Source organism: Pseudophryne corroboree, chromosome 12, assembly GCF_028390025.1.
Source record: "Pseudophryne corroboree isolate aPseCor3 chromosome 12, aPseCor3.hap2, whole genome shotgun sequence".
Classification (NCBI taxonomy): Eukaryota; Metazoa; Chordata; class Amphibia; order Anura; family Myobatrachidae; genus Pseudophryne; species Pseudophryne corroboree.
This window is the reverse complement of record NC_086455.1, coordinates 174,331,630-174,355,568: the sequence shown is the minus strand read 5'-3', so window position 1 is coordinate 174,355,568 and position 23,939 is coordinate 174,331,630. Positions and strand designations below refer to the sequence as shown.

Sequence of the window (23,939 nt, the reverse complement as noted above, 5' to 3'; positions counted from 1 at the left end):
GCCACCATGCGATCAATACCCTGATTTGAATGCTGCTCACCCAGAGAGCGTGTGTGCCTGTGACGTGTGCAGAGCCTGCTCCTAGATGTATATGGACCCGGCTGACGCCGGAAGCTTGTGCTGTCCTTAGTATATAACACAGGACTCTGCTGTAAGAGGAGGATAATGAGCGGGAATTGTGGATAAATGAGTTTCTCTGTCCTATGAGCGATGTGATGTGTCTGGAAGGTGACAATGGCTTTCTGTGTCCTCCGCTTTGTCACTTGTAATATGCAGAGAGCAGGAACGGAAACGGTTGGCGCACGGTAACGTCTGTAAGATAAGCGCCCCGCTTAATAAAGCGTTCCTATGGGGACAACTATGAATTGGGAGGTGAAGATACTTTTTATGAAACGCTTAGTATAAGAATGAGGTCACGTAGATGTCATTGTTGGCTTTCATTTGCAGAAGGATCCTGCGGATTGTAATCCTGCGTATTATTCAGGGCCTAGGAGCCAGCAGTCCAGGTCATAGACTGAGGCTCAGGACAGTGATAGAATAAGTGTGTAATGTCTGTGCAAGCCTTCCTCCGCCAGCGCACACAGCGGCACTGTGACATGACGCAATGGAGGTGTGTGTCACTGTGTAATAAGACCCCCATTGTCGCTGACCACAATGACAGTATCTGTAAGGTCTGTACAGGCCGTGCAGGTTATGGGGGTCTGCATATGAGAGATGGGGGTGCAGATTACCAGCAGCCGATGGTAACGTTATTGGGGGGTAGTGGCCTCATTCGGCTGGAGCGCCTCTGCAGCGGCGGCGTGGGCTCTGGGAGCCAGGCTTGTGGTCGGAAGCCAATCATTGAATATATTAAGCTCATAAATATGTAAAATAAATATGGAGCACTTTCTGGCAGAGAAAGGCGCGTTGGCTCCGGTTATCCTTTCCCTTTGGCAGACAGCAATAGAATTCCTCGCCGGAGCTCTGTTTCATGGATGTGTATATTGGGACAGATTATTTTTTCCCTCTGCCCCTCTCTTGTTATTGCCTCAAATATGGGAACTTTGTAGCCTTCACGAGGGGCGTGTGTATGTTACATGGACGGTTCCGAGGCCAGTACAGAACAACTTTCACTGGAACAATCTGACACTTTGTTGTGTTGATAAGCAGCCAGTGACGTTTTCACACGCAAGAAATAGAACTAGACAGTGACTGGTTTCTGATGTAACCTGTTGCTTTACAGTTGCTGAGGAACTACATGTCCCAGCTAGTCCTGTTGGCCAGATACTTGCCTGCTTATGCAGTATGAACTATGGAGCTATGACAGTCACGAATGGGAAAATGTGCACTTTCTATACAACTCGTATAATGTGTGTCCAGAACCTTGTGTGTCATACATTACATATTGTACATATCACAGCTTACACTCTGTGGGGCTGGGGTGCAGAGTATATGGGGGTATACCTGTCTGGCTCTATAAGCCCACGTATGCGGACCACCTGTCTCGCCTGTCCTGCGTATTGCGGGCACCCGTCTCGCCTGTCCTGCGTATTGCTGACACCCGTCTCGCCTGTCCTGCGTATTGCTGACACCCGTCTCGCCTGTCCTGCGTATTGCTGACACCCGTCTCGCCTGTCCTGCGTATTGCTGACACCCGTCTCGCCTGTCCTGCGTATTGCTGACACCCGTCTCGCCTGTCCTGCGTATTGCTGACACCCGTCTCGCCTGTCCTGCGTATTGCTGACACCCGTCTCGCCTGTCCTGCGTATTGCTGACACCCGTCTCGCCTGTCCTGCGTATTGCTGACACCCGTCTCGGTGACTGTTCTGTGTTTGGAGGCTCCTGTAATCCGCGTTCCCTGAACCCATAGTGTCACTTATACTGTGCGGCTCCATCTAACGCCTTACATGTTTTCTTCTTGTGTTCCAGAGTATCGGGAAGGGATCCTTGTGGTGCATAGACCCGGAATACCGACAGAACCTGATTCAAGCCTTGAAAAAGACCCCCTACCACCCATACTCCCATGTATTCAACACCCCCCCCACCTCTCCTCAGGCATATCAAAGGTAAGGCGGAACAGCGAGTACACAGAACTGACTTCATATATATCTATGTATGTGTGTGTATATACCTATATACACACAGTGGAAGAAAAGGCGGCACTTGCGGGACCTTCATATCAGGAATAAGATATACCCCGTGTTCAGTGATTCAGTCTTTGTGACTGTTTTCCAGGAAACGCACATACTGTAAAGACAGAAACGCTGAATAAGGGTCACAGGGCGTCATCCTCTCCCTGATATGGAGGTCCCGCGCGTGCCGCCTTTTCTTCCATTGTGTATTGGTGCATGGATACCCAGGAGAGCGTCTGTATGTATATATTGGAGGTCAGCAGAGATCAGGCCTACCTACCGTCCTCTTGTATCAAACTTACCTGCACCAGCTCTCAGTCCAGCGCTGGGGCACAGTGTATCCGTGTATCCGTCACTGGCTCAGGCCGTTCGTGTCTGTGTGGCTGCGATCCTTACCGGACTCTAGACATTTGTTATGAGCTGTCGCCATGCAACATCCAGCTTCCATTAACAATTAAACCTGTTTCGTTATGGTTACGTTGTGTTTGTTTGTTCATAGACTCACTCAGTCCTGACAGAACAATGCGGGTGCCTGAGGAATGGCCGCTGCTGTTTGTTGTATGGCTAAGTGCATTAAGCTGTGTTATGTAGCACTGTGTGCGGGTGTCTTTATAGTGTGCTACCCTTCATCGGAACGCCCAGGGTCTGTCAGCAGGACCTCCGTTGTTAGTGTGTCTTACTAGTGGTCCTCCTGTTGTGACCCGTCTGTGGGGGCAGGGAGTATTGCACGGTTATATAATCATTCTGTATACCTGTAATAGCAGCCTCAGGCCAGGGAGCAATCTGTAATGTGTCCAGTGCTAAGAGGAGCCAGGATTAGGAATAAGCTGCCCGGCCGATCATATGCTTCACTTAAAGAACTTGTGAGAAACTTTTGGGATCTTGGATTTGTCTTGGGGCTTTCATTTTGCGGTTTCTGTGCTGAACCTTTGTTATCCCATTTCTACATATGATGTAAATAAATGTGTAAGTATCGCACAATCTGCTTTCCCCGTGGTTTGGCTTATGTCCGCGCCTATGGGGAGGCGCAGGAATCAGCGTGATTCCGGCCCGTCTGTCCGTTTCTTTGAAGTGTTAACAAATCATTTAAACGCAAAACCTTTCGAATTCTTAGCACTTAAATAAACAAAATGGACAGACTGTCCGTTATCACGCCAATTCCGGCATCTCGCAGGTTCTTGCATTTTCCTCTGTAGGTTACATCAAAGGACATACCCATGATGCTTGTGGAAGAGATGTCAGATATATACTGATGTTCCACGGGAATCGCTGCACTAAACACATATAGATTGCGGCACTTTGTCTGCCGCACTGTAATCTCTCAGGACAGTTTCATCATTACCTTGTGGGGGCGGGGTGAGCAGTGATTACTGGAACCCACTATCCTGCATCTGCTTTCTAGGTAAGGCAGTCCATAGTTGGCAACACAACCTGGAGCTGTTATACCCCCGATGCCAGTGCCCCGCAGCAGGACAGGAGCTGATGCCCCCCTGACAGTGCATGGCTGCTGCAGGCTTTATGCGTTTATTACAGCACTTTGCTGCGTTGCATTGCAGACGGTTATAGTTCTGCGAGTCTGCTAGATGCTCTGCAAGGCGGAACGCAGTAAGACCTGTTGTAATTTAAAGCCCTTTTAATGAAGTCTCCCTGCCTCTCCGCTGAGAAGCATTCCATCACATGCCCAGACAATCTATCCTTACTGAGGGACGGGATGAACAGCTGGGCTTTAGGGGGAAGACTGCCGTAAGTCTGCCCTCGCAAGGCGATTAGCGTGATGGCAGCCATGGCAACTGGAGCGTCACCATGGTAACACATAGCGGAGACAGGTGCCGTTACATCACCAGGCTGTTAGTTGCCTGGCAAAAGAACAGACCATTATCACGTATAGCCACACAGTTGCCATGGCGACCAGTAACCCCACGCAGCGACTCCAGTTGGCTCCCAGCCTTTTTCCTCGGGAGACGCTACCTGCCTTTGTCTGCTTCCTTGTGAAAATCTGCAGCGGCATGAAATATCCCAAATGACAACTCAGGGTCAGATCGCTTCAGGGAGGAAGCAGCGGACTCTGCGTTATCGCAAAATGCTGTGCCTGCACCAGTTCCCTGCAGTGTGTGCTCCTAGGACCCCAGAGGCGCCCTCAGCCCTATGTCCTATATTGCACAGGGTCACCCCTGCGCTCCAGTCATCCTTACACACTCACTGTACTTCTATGTTCTGGAAATGCCAGACTCTGTATTCATGCGTTGCCCCTTTAAAACTGTTTGGTACTTGTAGTTCACCGACAGCTGGTGAGACTTTGTGACCCAACCCCAGTGCATTCTGGTGTCAGCTGTAGGTTAAACAAAAGTTTTCCTACCTGTGCTTACGTTGGTATCAGTGACACAGAGTTTACGGCTCACTGTTATATTTTCATCATGGAGGTACAGTAATGTAAGTTGCGCTTCCGTCTGCAGCAGTAAAAACACACTTTGCCCACTGCTCAGTGCAACAAGATATTGGGAGTCATTCCGACCCGTTCGCACTCAGCAGTTCTTCGCTACGGTGCGAACGGGTCGGAACTGCGCATGCACGGCATACGCATTGTGCACGCGTGTCGTTGCCTGGCGACGTTGGTCACCGGACAACGACGTGCACAGCGAAAAAAGAAGACGCAGCGCCGATTGCATGAAGATTGACAGCGGAGAGGCGTTCCGGGGCGGATACTCACCGTTGGATGCCTTTTTCGGGGATTGGTCGTCCGAACGCAGGCGTGTCCAGGCAAACGGAGGGCGGATGTCTGACGACAAAGCCGGGAGGAACGTCGCTGGATCCGTCGCACAGGGTAAGTAGCTCCAGCCTGACTCTTCAACTGCACAAAACTTTTTAGCATAGCAGGGCTGCACAAGCGATCGCAGCCCTGCTAAGCTAAAATACACTCCCCCCATAGGCGCGGATTAGTTGATCGCACCAGCAGCAAAAAGTTGCTGGCTGCGATCAACTCGGAATGACCCCCATAGTGTGCTGATTATTTATGCTGTATAGGACTGGATGAAATCTCTCTCCTGTAGATGCAGGCTAATAGAGCAGAGATGTGTCTATATTACAGTGGGGCTTGCTCACATTGAACGCTGAACAGCCCCGTCAGATATTCTCTGTTTAGGCGGCGACGCTCAAGGTGAAAATTAGAGGTTTCTTTATTGAACGGTCAGCAAATGATCATTTACATCAGAGTGCTCAATTGCGGTCTCCTTCCCGTAATGCAGGTAATGCGACCTGATTCTAAAAGCTTCAATTCTTACAGCAGCATCTATAAATATAGCCACGGCTGCAGATTGCGGCACAGCGTCCGCACATGGGTGTAAGTGGTCGTTTCTGGACGATCCAATATGGTTTGATATGTGTTACATTTTTTTGTCTTTACATTTTATTTTTATTCTCCATATGTAGAAAACTCTTTACAGTTTTAGTTGTTCTAGAAGTATGCAGATGGCGGCGGTTGCGCTCGTGTGGCGCCCTTCTGTGGTTATGGGAAATGACGGGTGGAAGTACTTTTGACCACTTATTGATTTCTTACATGTGCAGTATGAGCGCTGGATGTGGCGCATTAAACAAGCTGTCGCCGAGTTAGACGCACAGCAGAGAGCAGCCCCCAGAGATCTCTGATTACAGTCTTACTGTAGTCATGCGGGGCCGGTGTTAGTGTTCATGATCGCTCTTACTTGCACTAAGGCTTTGCCGGTCTGGTCAGCCGGAGGCTTGCAGTATAATCTATGTAGTCTGTTCTGGTACGGACCCGCACCTGTGTCGTATGTAGTCTGTTCTGGTACGGACCCGCACCTGTGTCGTATGCAGTCTGTTCTGGTACGGACCCGCACCTGTGTCGTATGCAGTCTGTTCTGGTACGGACCCGCACCTGTGTTGTATACAGTCTGTTCTGGTACGGACCCGCACCTGTGTCGTATGCAGTCTGTTCTGGTACGGACCCGCACCTGTGTCGTATGCAGTCTCTTCTGGTACGGACCCGCACCTGTGTCGTATGCAGTCTGTTCTGGTACGGACCCGCACCTGTGTCGTATGCAGTCTGTTCTGGTACGGACCTGCACCTGTGTCGTATACAGTCTGTTCTGGTACGGACCTGCACCTGTGTCGTATACAGTCTGTTCTGGTACGGACCTGCACCTGTGTCGTATACAGTCTGTTCTGGTACGGACCTGCACCTGTGTCGTATACAGTCTGTTCTGGTACGGACCTGCACCTGTGTCGTATACAGTCTGTTCTGGTACGGACCCGCACCTGTGTCGTATGCAGTCTGTTCTGGTACGGACCCGCACCTGTGTCGTATGCAGTCTGTTCTGGTACGGACCCGCACCTGTGTCGTATGTAGTCTGTTCTGGTACGGACCCGCACCTGTGTCGTATGTAGTCTGTTCTGGTACGGACCCGCACCTGTGTCGTATGCAGTCTGTTCTGGTACGGACCTGCACCTGTGTCGTATACAGTCTGTTCTGGTACGGACCTGCACCTGTGTCGTATACAGTCTGTTCTGGTACGGACCTGCACCTGTGTCGTATACAGTCTGTTCTGGTACGGACCCGCACCTGTGTCGTATGCAGTCTGTTCTGGTACGGACCCGCACCTGTGTCGTATGCAGTCTGTTCTGGTACGGACCCGCACCTGTGTCGTATGTAGTCTGTTCTGGTACGGACCCGCACCTGTGTCGTATGTAGTCTGTTCTGGTACGGACCCGCACCTGTGTCGTATGCAGTCTGTTCTGGTACGGACCCGCACCTGTGTCGTATGCAGTCTGTTCTGGTACGGACCCGCACCTGTGTCGTATGCAGTCTGTTCTGGTACGGACCCGCACCTGTGTCGTATGCAGTCTGTTCTGGTACGGACCCGCACCTGTGTCGTATGCAGTCTGTTCTGGTACGGACCCGCACCTGTGTCGTATGCAGTCTGTTCTGGTACGGAGCCGCACCTGTGTCGTATGCAGTCTGTTCTGGTACAGACCCGCACCTGTGTCGTATGCAGTGTGTTCTGGTACGGAGCCGCACCTGTGTCGTATGCAGTGTGTTCTGGTACGGACCCGCACCTGTGTCGTATGCAGTCTGTTCTGGTACGGAGCCGCACCTGTGTCGTATGCAGTCTGTTCTGGTACGGACCCGCACCTGTGTCGTATGCAGTCTGTTCTGGTACGGACCCGTACCTGTGTCGTATGCAGTCTGTTCTGGTACGGACCCGTACCTGTGTCGTATGCAGTCTGTTCTGGTACGGACCCGCACCTGTGTCGTATGCAGTCTGTTCTGGTACGGAGCCGCACCTGTGTCGTATGCAGTCTGTTCTGGTACGGAGCCGCACCTGTGTCGTATGCAGTCTGTTCTGGTACGGACCCGCACCTGTGTCGTATGTAGTCTGTTCTGGTACAGACCCGCACCTGTGTCGTATGCAGTCTGTTCTGGTACGGACCCGCACCTGTGTCGTATGCAGTCTGTTCTGGTACGGACCCGCACCTGTGTCGTATGCAGTCTGTTCTGGTACGGAGCCGCACCTGTGTCGTATGCAGTCTGTTCTGGTACGGAGCCGCACCTGTGTCGTATGCAGTCTATTCTGGTACGGACCCGTACCTTTCTTTTAACTCCCAAATCCCTGCCTTAAGGAACGGAGTTCTGTGTGTTTGGTAACTGTGGTAACGGGTCATTATCTTCCTCCAGCACTAGTTTTCCATCTGCTAATTACTTGGTAGGAGTTTAGTACCAATTTGCAGCATTTATTCCTGGGCCTTGTGACGTTAAGTATGTGATGCGATCTGTGCGAGGTCCCAGCATTACTGCCACCCTTTGCCGACCACGCTTACTGTTCACATTCTGATATCTGATACTAAAGAGACTTCCGGCTGAATACAGTGTCAGGGGGTGATGCAGTTGTTTTAGTGTACCGTTTCCTATTGCCCCAAACTGACAGGGTGATATTCAATTGTTTCAGCTTGTTGCAACCAAAACCGTCTAATGTGCTGGGCGTGGCAAGGAAGATGCTGTCTGGTCACCACCTCAGACGGGTGCGGGCAGAAATAAGGGGCGCCCGTCGCTCTCGTGCCCAATCAGAGCAATAATTGAATAGCTCTGCCGGATGCCAAGATGCCCATTGAATTCCCCCCATTGTGTTTGGTGTAGGTGGTCAGCTTGGCCAGGCATTCCGCATCTTGCATTATTCAACAACTGTTTGGATGGAGGGGAAAATGATTTAAACTTTTCATGAAGTTTGGTCCCTAGGTGGCAGTGTTCTGTTGCAGTCCTACAGGTGGCACGTCAGTGGTGTTATACGCCACTCCAATTAATATATATATATATTCCTAAGTACTGTATCTGTTGCAGTATATGACCTCGGAGCTTGTATGCACCATATTTAATCATATATTTTAGTGTATTTTTGATCTCTGCCTTTGGATATAGATGGTGTGGCCCGATAGAGTGTAAGCTCCACCAGAGCAGGGACTGGCCAAATACTCTTTGTACAGCGCTGCAGAATATGTGGGTGCTATAGAAATAACTGTTACTAATTCATCCATGGACTGTAATAGCCAAGACAATGATATGGAACATTCAGGATGGGCTATGAGGGCTCTAATACAACTTGTGATTGTTTTTGCCGCCCCCCCCCCCCCCCCCCCCCCCCCAACCTGATTTTTATCCGCTGGGTGATATCGTTTCCCCATCTCACAACTTTTCTAGTGTTGCCCCCCCCCCCCAATGCTACGGCAGCCCACCCCCTGGTTGCCCCGGGCTGCTTACTGTTTAGGGTTAGCCAGTGGATGGTCGCCCCCTCTTTGTGTACATTGGGTGTACTGATTGTGTACATCTGTCTGATTTGTGTAGGGCTCAGTTACATTCGTGTGAGCGATTCGGGAATTTTTGTGTGACGGTGGAGGGGCCGTTGCGATGCTGGGGAATGCTGCTTTGCTGGCACCAATTAGCACTGTGATTACTGAAAGAGGATTGCAATTTCAGGGCTAAAAGGACGGGCAACGGGCAAAAGGATTTGAAATGAGATTATAGCATTATAAAGCTCCTTGCTTTTGTTCCGCTTATAATGCAGCGGTTTTGCTCGAGTCAGTGAAACAATCCCGTTTGGAGATTGAAGTGGGAGATCAGTTCCTGAAGTGTCTGCCTGCGTAGTGACCGCCGCCTGGGGAAGGCTGTTAACTGCTTGGGGGCTGAGGAGGCGAGAAGTGTATTCAACACTGCGGAGATATCGGGCCAAGGGAGTACAAGTAACGAATCTGTAACGTGGGGGTCCCAGCCTGACGTAAACGCCAATCACCATAGCTTCAGTACAGAGACAGGCAGCCAGTGTATCTCCTGCAGCTGTGGAACTACAAGTCCCATCATGCAAGCGGTGACTTTAGACTATCATACTTAAATATTGTGTTATACGCAATGGTCGCGATCACGGAGATCTTGTTGCAGAGCTACGGGTACTGAGAAATGGGGGCCCACAGTAGCTGTCCGGTCAGGGGCCACATGCCGTTTCACCCAGTCAGGTAAAGTGAATACCACCAGTATCTTATTGGCTGGATGGACGGGGTCTGGTGGTAAGCGGTGTGTAATGAGCGCGGTCCGGACTGCGTAGTGTCACCCCTGACATAAAGCACCTGGTTATTGTACACACAGGCGCAGAGCTCGCTCCGTAACACAGGGATGGTCTGAGGCCTGAATGCGGGTTCCTAGTGGCGCCCCTGGTACTACCCAGTGACCATATGTGACTATTGCTTCCACTGGCTCTGTGCTAAGGGAGCTTTTTTTATTATTATTTTTATATTTCTGATTTTTGCAAGTCAAAGGGGCACTTTCTAGGCCTCTGTGTTCTGGAAAGCGGTTGAATAGAACATATGTAAATGTTGCAGGGGGCGGAGTGGGGGTGTCATACACTGAGATTAGGGGCTGCAGCTGTAAGGTCTTCTATGTGCTGCAGGTGAATCTGCAAGTGTGGCTACACCGCGATCCCCACCCCTAACCGCTGTCCTCACTATCCCAGGTTATATAGATCTTTCCTTTTCTTTCTGTACTCTGCTGGACATAAATATTATACGGATTCAGGATTATAATTAGTCCCAACAAGACGCACATGTACGCCATCATTTGTGACCGGAATGTGTTGGATAACGTTTGGTCCGCCCCATCCTCACATCTGCATTCTAGCCAGCACCTTCCCTGCAGCAGAGAGAGTGCTGTGATGTGGTAATTATTCTCCTAGACTATTGCAGCCCCACGGTCCCAGTCCTGAGGTGTGAGTCCCATGCTCTGCCACTGTCTGGCTGTCCAGCACTGATGGGGTTAATCAGGCACTGGGACACATAAATGGTTCCTTAGTCTGAGGGGGGAGGGCGCTGGGAGGACTGTCCCCCCTCATATTGCACAGTTGCCGGTCTCCATAGAGATGCATACCAGTGATGTAAGATAATACGTACCATGTGTGTGCGGACGGCACAAACACAGGCCTGCACACAGATCGCAGAGACCTCGGGATGTGTGTGCGCAGGGTCCTGCTCACTACTGTATACCTGTCACGTACATACGGCGGGGGCAGCGATGGTGCGGCCTGACACCCCCTCCTACCTTATAACGCACTAGGAAATAGGAGCGTGATGAGAACAGGGGGCACGCTGCTGTGACCTCTGGGTCGTGTGTCCAGTGCTAGTATAAGCCCTCACCTTGATACGCAAGCGTGCACCTGAATGCACACGGGACAGATGCCCACTTTCTGCCTCTGCATTTACAACCCCTCCTGCGGCACTCCTGTAGCACACCTGTCAGACAGAATATCTTGGTACATCGGTTTACCCCCCCCCCCCCCCCCCCCCCCATACGCTCCTCGGTCCTGCGACTCTGTACGCAAACACCATGTCATGCATTGCGGCTTACCTCCTTTTACAGATTTAAATGCAGTTGTGGAAGAATAGCCAGCTTACTGTACGTGATATCGGCATTGCGTCTTACTGAGAATACGCTAGGTCTGAGTAACCTAGTGCACTGTGTGTTTGTATTGGCCAGAGATATTGCAGCTTGGGGGATGTATTTTTCCTCTGCACAGGAAACTTCCTGCCTGTCATTGCTGGAGAGAGAGCAGGTCAGCAAATGTCTGTGCCCCATACTCTGAGTATGTTACAGGACACAACTTGCATTTGGGGTGAGCGGGCTGCGGCTGCTCGCACTGCGCGGTGGTTGTGTTTGTGTTACTGTGTATTGTACTACTTGCGCTGTGTACATATTGGGTGATAGCAGATTTCCCAGCATTAAAGTCATAGTCTCCCCTTCTCTCCCTGGAGTTATTCCTATATATCTGCACACTGGCTGCAGCTCCAACGCTATCGTTTCAGATCAACCTTGAGTCTGTGTTTACCGAGTTTAAAAATGCACACATTTTGCAAACGTAGCATGCTGGGGCTTGTAGTGCTCCTGTTTTCCTGTAAAACAGCATGACGTGACCTGTTTTGATAAGGTGTTTCCAGCGCTGGTAAGAGTGTGCCTTTATCTGTCCCACACACCATGCGCTGGGCGCACAGAGCGCGCTATCTGGTTACACATGTTCCTTCTTGCCAACGCTCCCTGTTTGTGTGTTTCCAATAATGACTTTGTTGTAAGTGCAGTGAATACATTTCCAGACCCCGTCTTCATCTCTAACACTGTGTCCATTGTATGTACAGTGTGGGTGCGGAGCCTGCACCTCTGCTATTCCGGCTCTGCAGCTCTTTCTCCTCATCTGAAAGTGCTTGTATCCTGGAATTAACCTGAACGTGTGCTTGCTGTATCTGCACAGATGCGTTGCGTTATATTTTAATCTGCAATTAGGGGGCAAATATCGATGAGGGATGTGAGTATAAGGTTACACCAGCAGCCCCCAGCCCTCTGGTGCGGCCTGCGCCTCTCTGTTGTAGCCTGCGCCTCTCTGTTGTAGCCTGCGCCTCTGTTGCAGTCTGTGTGGCCTGCTCCTCTCTGTTGTCGCCTGTGCGGCCTGCTCCTCTCTGTTGTCACCTGTGCGCCTCTCTGTTGTCGCCTGTGCACCTCTCTGTTGTCGCCTGTGCACCTCTCTGTTGTCGCCTGTGTGCCTCTCTGTTGTCGCCTGTGCGGCCTGCGCCTCTCTGTTGTCGCCTGTGCGCCTCTCTGTTGTCGCCTGTGCGGCCTGCGCCTCTCTGTTGTCGCCTGTGCGGCCTGCTCCTCTCTGTTGTCGCCTGTGCGCCTCTCTGTTGTCGCCTGTGCGGCCTGCGCCTCTCTGTTGTCGCCTGTGCGCCTCTCTGTTGTCGCCTGTGCGGCCTGCGCCTCTGTTGTCGCCTGTGCGCCTCTCTGTTGTCGCCTGTGCGGCCTGCTCCTCTCTGTTGTCGCCTGTGCGCCTCTCTGTTGTCGCCTGTGCGCCTCTCTGTTGTCGCCTGTGCGGCCTGCGCCTCTCTGTTGTCGCCTGTGCGCCTCTCTGTTGTCGCCTGTGCGCCTCTCTGTTGTCGCCTGTGCGCCTCTCTGTTGTCGCCTGTGCTCCTCTCTGTTGTCGCCTGTGCGGCCTGCTCCTCTCTGTTGTCGCCTGTGCGCCTCTCTGTTGTCGCCTGTGCGCCTCTCTGTTGTCGCCTGTGCGGCCTGCTCCTCTCTGTTGTCGCCTGTGCGCCTCTCTGTTGTCGCCTGTGCGGCCTGCGCCTCTCTGTTGTCGCCTGTGCGCCTCTCTGTTGTCGCCTGTGCGGCCTGCGCCTCTCTGTTGTCGCCTGTGCGCCTCTCTGTTGTCGCCTGTGCGGCCTGCTCCTCTCTGTTGTCGCCTGTGCGCCTCTCTGTTGTCGCCTGAGCGCCTCTCTGTTGTCGCCTGTCCGCCTCTCTGTTGTCACCTGTGCGGCCTGCGCCTCTCTGTTGTCGCCTGTGCGCCTCTCTGTTGTCGCCTGTGCGGCCTGCTCCTCTCTGTTGTCGCCTGTGCGCCTCTCTGTTGTCGCCTGTGCGGCCTGCTCCTCTCTGTTGTCGCCTGTGCGGCCTGCTCCTCTCTGTTGTCGCCTGTGCGGCCCGCTCCTCTCTGTTGTCGCCTGTGCGCCTCTCTGTTGTCGCCTGTGCGCCTCTCTGTTGTCGCCTGTGCGCCTCTCTGTTGTCGCCTGTGCGGCCTGCTCCTCTCTGTTGTCGCCTGTGCGGCCTGCTCCTCTCTGTTGTCGCCTGTGCGGCCCGCGCCTCTCTGTTGTCGCCTGTGCGCCTCTCTGTTGTCGCCTGTGCGCCTCTCTGTTGTCGCCTGTGTGGCCTGCTCCTCTCTGTTGTCGCCTGTGCGCCTCTCTGTTGTCGCCTGTGCGGCCTGCGCCTCTCTGTTGTCGCCTGTGCGCCTCTCTGTTGTCGCCTGTGCGCCTCTCTGTTGTCGCCTGTGCGCCTCTCTGTTGTCGCCTGTGCGCCTCTGTTGTCGCCTGTGCGCCTCTCTGTTGTCGCCTGTGCGCCTCTCTGTTGTCGCCTGTGCGCCTCTCTGTTGTCGCCTGTGCGCCTCTCTGTTGTCGCCTGTGCGCCTCTCTGTTGTCGCCTGTGCGCCTCTCTGTTGTCGCCTGTGCGCCTCTCTGTTGTCGCCTGTGCGCCTCTCTGTTGTCGCCTGTGCGGCCTGCTCCTCTCTGTTGTCGCCTGTGCGGCCCGCGCCTCTCTGTTGTCGCCTGTGCGCCTCTCTGTTGTCGCCTGTGCGCCTCTCTGTTGTCGCCTGTGTGGCCTGCTCCTCTCTGTTGTCGCCTGTGCGCCTCTCTGTTGTCGCCTGTGCGGCCTGCGCCTCTCTGTTGTCGCCTGTGCGCCTCTCTGTTGTCGCCTGTGCGCCTCTCTGTTGTCGCCTGTGCGCCTCTCTGTTGTCGCCTGTGCGCCTCTCTGTTGTCGCCTGTGCGCCTCTCTGTTGTCGCCTGTGCGGCCTGCTCCTCTCTGTTGTCGCCTGTGCGCCTCTCTGTTGTCGCCTGTGCGGCCTGCTCCTCTCTGTTGTCGCCTGTGCGCCTCTCTGTTGTCGCCTGTGCGGCCTGCTCCTCTCTGTTGTCGCCTGTGCGCCTCTCTGTTGTCGCCTGTGCGGCCCGCTCCTCTCTGTTGTCGCCTGTGCGGCCCGCTCCTCTCTGTTGTAGCCTGTGCGGCCCGCTCCTCTCTGTTGTCGCCTGTGCGCCTCTCTGTTGTCGCCTATGCGCCTCTCTGTTGTCGCCTGTGCGGCCTGCGCCTCTCTGTTGTCGCCTGTGCGCCTCTCTGTTGTCGCCTGTGCGCCTCTCTGTTGTCGCCTGTGCGGCCTGCTCCTCTCTGTTGTCGCCTGTGCGCCTCTCTGTTGTCGCCTGTGCGGCCTGCTCCTCTCTGTTGTCGCCTGTGCGCCTCTCTGTTGTCGCCTGTGCGGCCTGCTCCTCTCTGTTGTCGCCTGTGCGCCTCTCTGTTGTCGCCTGTGCGGCCTGCGCCTCTCTGTTGTTGCCTGTGCGCCTCTCTGTTGTCGCCTGTGGGGCCTGCTCCTCTCTGTTGTCGCCTGTGCGCCTCTCTGTTGTCGCCTGTGCGCCTCTCTGTTGTCGCCTGTGCGGCCTGCTCCTCTCTGTTGTCGCCTGTGCGCCTCTCTGTTGTCGCCTGTGCGGCCTGCTCCTCTCTGTTGTCGCCTGTGCGCCTCTCTGTTGTCGCCTGTGCGGCCTGCTCCTCTCTGTTGTCGCCTGTGCGCCTCTCTGTTGTCGCCTGTGCGGCCTGCTCCTCTCTGTTGTCGCCTGTGCGCCTCTCTGTTGTCGCCTGTGCGGCCTGCTCCTCTCTGTTGTCGCCTGTGCGCCTCTCTGTTGTCGCCTGTGCGGCCTGCTCCTCTCTGTTGTCGCCTGTGCGCCTCTCTGTTGTCGCCTGTGCGGCCTGCTCCTCTCTGTTGTCGCCTGTGCGCCTCTCTGTTGTCGCCTGTGCGGCCTGCTCCTCTCTGTTGTCGCCTGTGCGGCCTGCGCCTCTCTGTTGTCGCCTGTGCGCCTCTCTGTTGTCGCCTGTGCGCCTCTCTGTTGTCGCCTGTGCGGCCTGCTCCTCTCTGTTGTCGCCTGTGCGCCTCTCTGTTGTCGCCTGTGCGGCCTGCTCCTCTCTGTTGTCGCCTGTGCGGCCCGCTCCTCTCTGTTGTCGCCTGTGCGGCCTGCTCCTCTCTGTTGTCGCCTGTGCAGCCCGCTCCTCTCTGTTGTCGCCTGTGCGGCCCGCTCCTCTCTGTTGTCGCCTGTGCGCCTCTCTGTTGTCGCCTGTGCGCCTCTCTGTTGTCGCCTGTGCGCCTCTCTGTTGTCGCCTGTGCGCCTCTCTGTTGTCGCCTGTGCGGCCCGCTCCTCTCTGTTGTCGCCTGTGCGGCCCGCTCCTCTCTGTTGTCGCCTGTGCGCCTCTCTGTTGTCGCCTGTGCGCCTCTCTGTTGTCGCCTGTGCGCCTCTCTGTTGTCGCCTGTGTGGCCTGCTCCTCTCTGTTGTCGCCTGTGTGGCCCGCTCCTCTCTGTTGTCACCTGTGCGGCCCGCTCCTCTCTGTTGTCGCCTGTGCGCCTCTCTGTTGTCGCCTGTGCGCCTCTCTGTTGTCGCCTGTGCGCCTCTCTGTTGTCGCCTGTGCGCCTCTCTGTTGTCGCCTGTGCGCCTCTCTGTTGTCGCCTGTGCGCCTCTCTGTTGTCGCCTGTGCGCCTCTCTGTTGTCGCCTGTGCGGCCCGCTCCTCTCTGTTGTCGCCTGTGCGCCTCTCTGTTGTCGCCTGTGCGGCCCGCTCCTCTCTGTTGTCGCCTGTGCGGCCCGCTCCTCTGTTGTCGCCTGTGCGCCTCTCTGTTGTCGCCTGTGCGCCTCTCTGTTGTCGCCTGTGCGCCTCTCTGTTGTCGCCTGTGCGCCTCTCTGTTGTCGCCTGTGCGGCCCGCTCCTCTCTGTTGTCGCCTGTGCGCCTCTCTGTTGTCGCCTGTGCGCCTCTCTGTTGTCGCCTGTGCGCCTCTCTGTTGTCGCCTGTGCGCCTCTCTGTTGTCGCCTGTGCGGCCCGCTCCTCTCTGTTGTCGCCTGTGCGCCTCTCTGTTGTCGCCTGTGCGCCTCTCTGTTGTCGCCTGTGCGCCTCTCTGTTGTCGCCTGTGTGGCCTGCTCCTCTCTGTTGTCGCATGTGCGGCCCGCTCCTCTCTGTTGTCGCCTGTGCGGCCCGCTCCTCTCTGTTGTCGCCTGTGCGCCTCTCTGTTGTCGCCTGTGCGCCTCTCTGTTGTCGCCTGTGTGGCCTGCTCCTCTCTGTTGTCGCCTGTGCGCCTCTCTGTTGTCGCCTGTGCGCCTCTCTGTTGTCGCCTGTGCGCCTCTCTGTTGTCGCCTGTGCGCCTCTCTGTTGTCGCCTGTGCGGCCTGCGCCTCTCTGTTGTCGCCTGTGCGCCTCTCTGTTGTCGCCTGTGCGCCTCTCTGTTGTCGCCTGTGCGGCCCGCTCCTCTCTGTTGTCGCCTGTGCGGCCCGCTCCTCTCTGTTGTCGCCTGTGCGCCCTGCGCCTCTTTCTCTTTGCTGCCCGCTGCAACTTTCACCTTGAATCGAATGTCTCCCTGAGCCGTGGATGGCCTGCAGCACTTCTGTCTCACAGGCAGCATTGTTGACTGTCGCTAAGCAACTCCATAATTGTAATATTTGCTGTCGCTACACACTCTGCTCTTCTTGTTATGACAATAGCGTTGAATGAAGGGAACGAAACGCCCAGATCCTGGACTGTGCCGATCAGGTGATTGGCAGCCGCAGTATAAACACGGCTCTGTGTAATAGCTCACGTAGGGCGTGCGTAGGGCGGACCCTCCTATATAAAGTGCTGCGCTGATCAGCCCCAACTATCTTTTTTTCTCATAAACATTATTTGTGATACAGGTTGTGACGGAGACCCCCTGACCCACATGCTTAATAAATACCGTGGCACTGAGGGGGTTAACGCCCAGTGCTGCAGCGCCATCTCTAAATGTCTGTATCGGAGCTAGGTGCCAATTTCAAAATGTATTTATAATATTATTTCCCGCGGTCGGTCCCGGCCCCCTCCAGTGATTGCGGCGATGATCTATTAACCCCATGTGTGTGGGGGGGAGCCAGTCCCGGAGCTTGCAGGGCTTTGTGTGCCACCGCTGGGGTCCCAGCAATCAGTGCCGCAGTGATGTTAATCCCCGGTGCACTGGGGATCTGGGGCGGCAGCAGGGCTGTGTGGTGCGTGGCAGCCCCAGATCAGCAGGACTGAGTACCGCATACAGGGGTACCGGGGGCTGGCAGGTGCCTGTGTGGCCTCTGCTCTGGAGGCTGCGGCCTGTGTATACGGGCACATCAAAGTATAAATGTTTATAATAAACTGTACAGAGACACTGCGGCCTGATTATGTGTATATGTGATGGGTATTTCAATGTTTTTAAAGATTAAATGCACTTGTTTCCCTGGTGTGTAGGGGGAATCCAGGGCCCTGTGTGGGCTGCAGGGACCCCCCCTCGGTGGACAGGAGACACTGCCATGGGTCCTGGGCTGCCCATCTCTGGAGATCACTTTCAGGCTAGAGATGGGGAGCTGGGTCCCAGAGCAGATTGCTGGAAGTATTTTCAGTGTGAACCGGTGGGCTCCGGCACTGGGGACAGGGCGCACGACTCATGCACTTACACTGATTGGTTAGAGAGAACAGGGCGGAGCTACCCCTAGTGATATTGTGTGTTGGAGGAGAACATCTGCTGTGACATCCTCATTTACCATCCATGTGGACTACGTTTGGAGCATGAGTCTGTGCGTTCAGTAATTGTGGTCACACATTGTGGACAATAAAATACAAAACTTGTGTTGACCTTTTTGTGTCAACTGTTTTCATGTCAACCTGTTGTACCAGTCTATCTTTTTTTGCCTGTCGACCTTTTCACTGTTGACCTTTTGACCCAGTTGACCATATAAGGTCGACCGATTGACTATTTCACATAGATCTGTTAAATTATAGATAGTAGGTGACGTCTCATCACAACAATATCTGACGTTTTTCTGAGCTTTTTAGCATGGTCTTTATATCAATCAGATCCGATGTTGCCAGGGGATACATCACAATTCTCTTCTTATGTCTCCTGGAAGCAGCTTGTACCACGTCCCAGGATAGTGAAATGAAGCCCCTGTGCCTAATGATATAAAGTATTGCTCAGTAGCATGCATCAGATAGCCATTCATTTAGTAGGAGGGCGTTTGTGCATCCAGGGGGGGGCTCCTGAGTGCCCAGTAAGAAATAGCCGTGATTGTCATTTGTCTGGTGCAGAAAAGCTGTCATGGAGATGTTGTTCTTTCCAGTACCTTTTTCCTGAGCTCCAGGTTTCATGAATGTCTCTGTGGGTTTATGGTCTCTGTGGGGCACTCACAGGTCTGCTATAAATCTAGACTAATAACTAGACCTCACGCCTGCTCACCCTATTATTCTACGAGCCTTTATGGGCCCACTCCAACCGCACAGGCACAGTTTTCAGAGCTACGTTTTTGTCTCTTAACGAGATGGTCTCTTTAATCACATCGTTTACTTAAATGGCCTCATTAGCCAAGTACTGCAGAAGCCGCAGTTACAGGCGAGACCTCCATAAACACAAGCTGCCGTCTGCTGTCAGAATACTGGTTCTGTGATGTCGGCACGCCGTCCGGGGCACCTCTCACGTGGACGGCACTACTAAGATGACTTCTGCTGGTTTTCTCAATGGTACATTTATGCTTCAAAGCAAAACTCCCCCCCCCCACCACACACACACACACACACACACACACACACACACACACACACACACACACACTTTACAGACCTATGAAAGTCCACTTACTAACTTTTTACTGTTTAGTACACAAGTAGACATCTATCCTTCTTGTAATAGTTACTTGGGGATTAAGGAGAGGGAAGCATTTGATTACTGTCCCCTAAAAGGTGTCTGCTCCCTGTGCGCGTCTGTGCAGCCAACTATGGACGGACTGAAGCGCCGGCTTTTAGTGCCGCCTGTAATACCGGTTGGTGCCTCTTTATACACCATCAGCTGCACCATGGAAACTTACAGCAGCACCTAGACAGGTGCAGAATTCTGCCCGCGGCTGTGCGTCTGGGAACACAGCTGCTGTCACTGACATGCCTGCGGCACTCCCATAATACGCCCACTGAATGGACCATTTTTACCATGCACTAGTAGTTACCTCCCAGGATCGTCCGTCACTTTCTCCACCTTTCTGGAACCGTCTGAATTGATTGCAACAGTGCATTTGCTGATATACTTGGTGTAACACATGCGCCGTAGCGCTATCAGACATTTTCATGCATGCGCAGTTGTGAATAATCACTCAGCGCCTCTGAATCAGATCCACCATGTTTGTATCTGCAATACGGGTCTTATTGACGTGTTTTACACACACACACACACACACACACACACACACACACACACACACACACAGTGCACGCCTCCCATTCAGGAACTGATTTACCTTATAAGGTAATAATAAAATGAATTGCATGAAATTATATGGCGGTTCTGTAAATAGTCCCCTTTGTATGGGACTGGATGGCTGTTATAGGCCAACTGCCTCCCTACAAGAGCCGTTTACAGCAGTTGTGTCTCTAGAGCTGGACGTGATCTGCCAGAATCCGAGCCTGATTAGCCATTGCCATGTAGGCTAATGTATTGTTCCATATAATCTGCCTCATTGCTCTGAGGATGTCCACAGCCTGATAATGTCCCCATGGTTCTGGTTTGGTGCCCATTCCCCCTCCATTTGGCTTGGACCATTGCACCCTAGGGTAAGATACAGGATCAGCCTCTGCTAGAATGGACTTACTGACCACTCCAGAGCAATGAGGCAACTAATATGGCACACTGTAAATGTATTATACAATATGTAATAATCAGTGGCGGATGCAGCGTAGCGCAGAATTCACATAGGGGAGCCCCGGCTGGAGAAGTGTGACAGCGGATGTGGCTCTCCACCTGGTGCCACTACTGACATGAATCCAGTACTGCATACAGGGTTATCACCAGATCAGACGCTAGTCTTGTAGAGTGCTTGCCATGCGTGCTGTGTTGAGCACCAGTATCAGGAGCTCTGTGCCCGTCTCTCAGCTGCTAGAACCGTATTAGCAATTTGCAGACTCTCTTTCTGGAAAAATAGGTTCAGTAACTACGGGTCTGGGAGTGGTGCTACTAAACAAAAGTTATAGACACAGCAGATAGTTTCTGGAAGAGAAGGCACTCAACATGGACCTTAAAATAAAGCGTACCTTATGGAAAATACATTCTGGTCCAGGACCGGTTCAGCAGCTCAGTTCCTGATACAGGTTGAGTATCCCATATCCAAAATGCTTGGGACCAGAAGTATTTTGGATATGGGATTTTTCCGTATTTTGTAATAATTGCATACCATAGTGAGATATCATGGTGATGGGAGCTAAGTCTAAGCACAGAGTCCATGTATGTTTCATATACATCTTATACACACAGCCTGAAGGTCATTCTAGCCAATAGTTTTAATAAGTTTGTGTAATTTGAGCCATCAGAAAACAAAGGTTTCACGAACCGTCTCACTTAAACAATTCCGTATTTCTGAATATTTGGATATGGGATACTCAACCTGTAATGTCATATTTAATCAGAGGTTCAGGAGTTCCTGCTGAAAAATAACACTGGCTATTTGTTACACTCAAAGTGTAAATTATCACCAACATATAGCTATTATCCCAAGATGAAACCATGCGACAATACAGCCTATCCAGTCACTAGGAGCCAGTGACATCACTGAGAGCGCAGCCTATCCAGTCACTAGGAGCCAGTGACATCACTGAGAGCGCAGCCTATCCAGTCACTAGGAGCCAGTGACCTCACTGAGAGTGCAGCCTATCCAGTCACTAGGAGCCAGTGACATCACTGAGAGTGCAGCCTATCCAGTCACTAGGAGCCAGTGACATCACTGAGAGTGCCGCCTATCCAGTCACTAGGAGCCAGTGACCTCACTGAGAGTGCAGCCTATCCAGTCACTAGGAGCCAGTGACATCACTGAGAGTGCAGCCTATCCAGTCACTAGGAGCCAGTGACCTCACTGAGAGTGCAGCCTATCCAGTCACTAGGAGCCAGTGACATCACTGAGAGTGCAGCTTATCCAGTCACTAGGAGCCAGTGACATCACTGAGAGTGCAGCCTATCCAGTCACTAGGAGCCAGTGACATCACTGAGAGTGCAGCCTAGCCAGTCACTAGGAGCCAGTGACCTCACTGAGAGTGCAGCCTATCCAGTCACTAGGAGCCAGTGACATCACTGAGAGTGCAGCCTATCCAGTCACTAGGAGTCAGTGACCTCACTGAGAGTGCAGCCTATCCAGTCACTAGGAGCCAGTGACCTCACTGAGAGTGCAGCCTATCCTGTCATTAGGAGCCAGTGACCTCACTGAGTGCAGCCTATCCAGTCACTAGGAGCCAGCGACATCACTGAGAGTGCAGCCTATCCAGTCACTAGGAGCCAGTGACATCACTGAGAGCGCGGCCTATCCAGTCACTAGGAGCCAGTGACATCACTGAGAGCGCAGCTTATCCAGTCACTAGGAGCCAGTGACATCACTGAGAGCGCAGCCTATCCAGTCACTAGGAGCCAGTGACATCACTGAGAGCGCAGCCTATCCAGTCACTAGGAGCCAGTGACATCACTGAGAGCGCAGCCTATCCAGTCACTAGGAACCAGTGACCTCACTGAGAGTGCAGCCTATCCAGTCACTAGGAGCCAGTGACCTCACTGAGATTGCAGCCTATCCAGTCACTAGGAGCCAGTGACATCACTGAGAGTGCAGCTTATCCAGTCACTAGGAGCCAGTGACATCACTGAGAGTGCAGCCTATCCAGTCACTAGGAGCCAGTGACATCACTGAGAGTGCAGCCTAGCCAGTCACTAGGAGCCAGTGACCTCACTGAGAGTACAGCCTATCCAGTCACTAGGAGCCAGTGACATCACTGAGAGTGCAGCCTATCCAGTCACTAGGAGCCAGTGACCTCACAGAGTGCAGCCTATCCAGTCACTAGGAGCCAGTGACATCACTGAGAGTGCAGCTTATCCAGTCACTAGGAGCCAGTGACATCACTGAGAGTGCAGCCTATCCAGTCACTAGGAGCCAGTGACATCACTGAGAGTGCAGCCTAGCCAGTCACTAGGAGCCAGTGACCTCACTGAGAGTACAGCCTATCCAGTCACTAGGAGCCAGTGACATCACTGAGAGTGCAGCCTATCCAGTCACTAGGAGCCAGTGACCTCACAGAGTGCAGCCTATCCTGTCATTAGGAGCCAGTGACATCACTGAGTGCAGCCTATCCAGTCACTAGGAGCCAGTGACATCACTGAGAGTGCAGCCTATCCAGTCACTAGGAGCCAGTGACCTCACTGAGAGTGCGGCCTATCCAGTCACTAGGAGCCAGTGACATCACTGAGAGCGCAGCTTATCCAGTCACTAGGAGCCAGTGACATCACTGAGAGCGCAGCCTATCTAGTCACTAGGAGCCAGTGACATCACTGAGAGCGCAGCCTATCCAGTCACTAGGACCCAGTGACATCACTGAGAGCGCAGCCTATCCAGTCACTAGGAACCAGTGACATCACTGAGAGTGCAGCCTATGCAGTCACTAGGAGCCAGTGACATCGATGAGAGCGCGGCCTATCCAGTCACTAGGAGCCAGTGACATCACTGAGAGTGCAGCTTATCCAGTCACTAGGAGCCAGTGACATCACTGAGAGTGCGGCCTATCCAGTCACTAGGAGCCAGTGACATCACTGAGAGCGCGGCCTATCCAGTCACTAGGAGCCAGTGACATCACTGAGAGCGCGGCCTATCCAGTCACTAGGAGCCAGTGACATCACTGAGAGCGCAGCCTATCCAGTCACTAGGAGCCAGTGACATCGCTGAGAGCGCGGCCTATCCAATCACTAGGAGCCAGTGACATCTCTGAGAGCGCAGCCTATCCAGTCACTAGGAGCCAGTGACATCACTGAGAGCGCAGCCTATCCAGTCACTAGGAGCCAGTGACATCACGGAGAGCGCGGCCTATCCAGTCACTAGGAGCCAGTGACATCACTGAGAGTGCAGCTTATCCAGTCACTAGGAGCCAGTGACATCACTGAGAGTGCAGCCTATCCAGTCACTAAGAGCCAGTGACATCACTGAGAGTGCAGCCTATCCAGTCACTAGTAGTCAGTGACCTCACTGAGAGTGCAGCCTATCCAGTCACTAGGAGCCAGTGACATCACTGAGAGCGCAGCCTATCCAGTCACTAGGAGCCAGTGACATCACTGAGAGTGCAGCCTATCCAGTCACTAGGAGCCAGTGACCTCACTGAGAGTACAGCCTATCCAGTCACTAGGAGCCAGTGACCTCACTGAGAGTACAGCCTATCCAGTCACTAGGAGCCAGTGACATCACTGAGAGTGCAGCCTATCCAGTCACTAGGAGTCAGTGACATCACTGAGAGCGCAGCTTATCCAGTCACTAGGAGCCAGTGACATCACTGAGAGCGCAGCTTATCCAGTCACTAGGAGCCAGTGACATCACTGAGAGCGCAGCCTATCCAGTCACTAGGAGCCAGTGACATCACTGAGAGCGCAGCCTATCCAGTCACTAGGAGCCAGTGACATCACTGAGAGCGCAGCCTATCCAGTCACTAGGAACCAGTGACATCACTGAGAGTGCAGCCTATGCAGTCACTAGGAGCCAGTGAGATCACTGAGAGTGCAGCTTATCCAGTCACTAGGAACCAGTGACATCACTGAGTGCGCAGCCTATCCAGTCACTAGGAGCCAGTGACATCACTGAGAGCGCAGCCTATCCAGTCACTAGGAGCCAGTGACATCACTGAGAGCGCAGCCTATCCAGTCACTAGGAGCCAGTGACATCACTGAGAGTACAGCCTATCCAGTCACTAGGAGCAGTGAC

At 53.3% G+C, this 23,939-nt stretch overlaps 1 protein-coding gene across 3 annotated transcripts in view; it reads left to right on the top strand.

Moving 5' to 3' along the window:
• The window catches only part of FOXN3 (forkhead box N3), a 166,570-nt gene that overhangs the window by 87,393 nt on the left and 55,238 nt on the right, over nucleotides 1-23,939 (top strand). For all 3 annotated transcript variants that reach the window (XM_063948622.1, XM_063948621.1, XM_063948623.1), the window contains exon 3: nucleotides 1,909-2,045. In XM_063948622.1, the coding sequence (XP_063804692.1) occupies nucleotides 1,909-2,045 (137 nt within the window). The remainder of the gene's footprint in view (nucleotides 1-1,908; nucleotides 2,046-23,939) is intronic.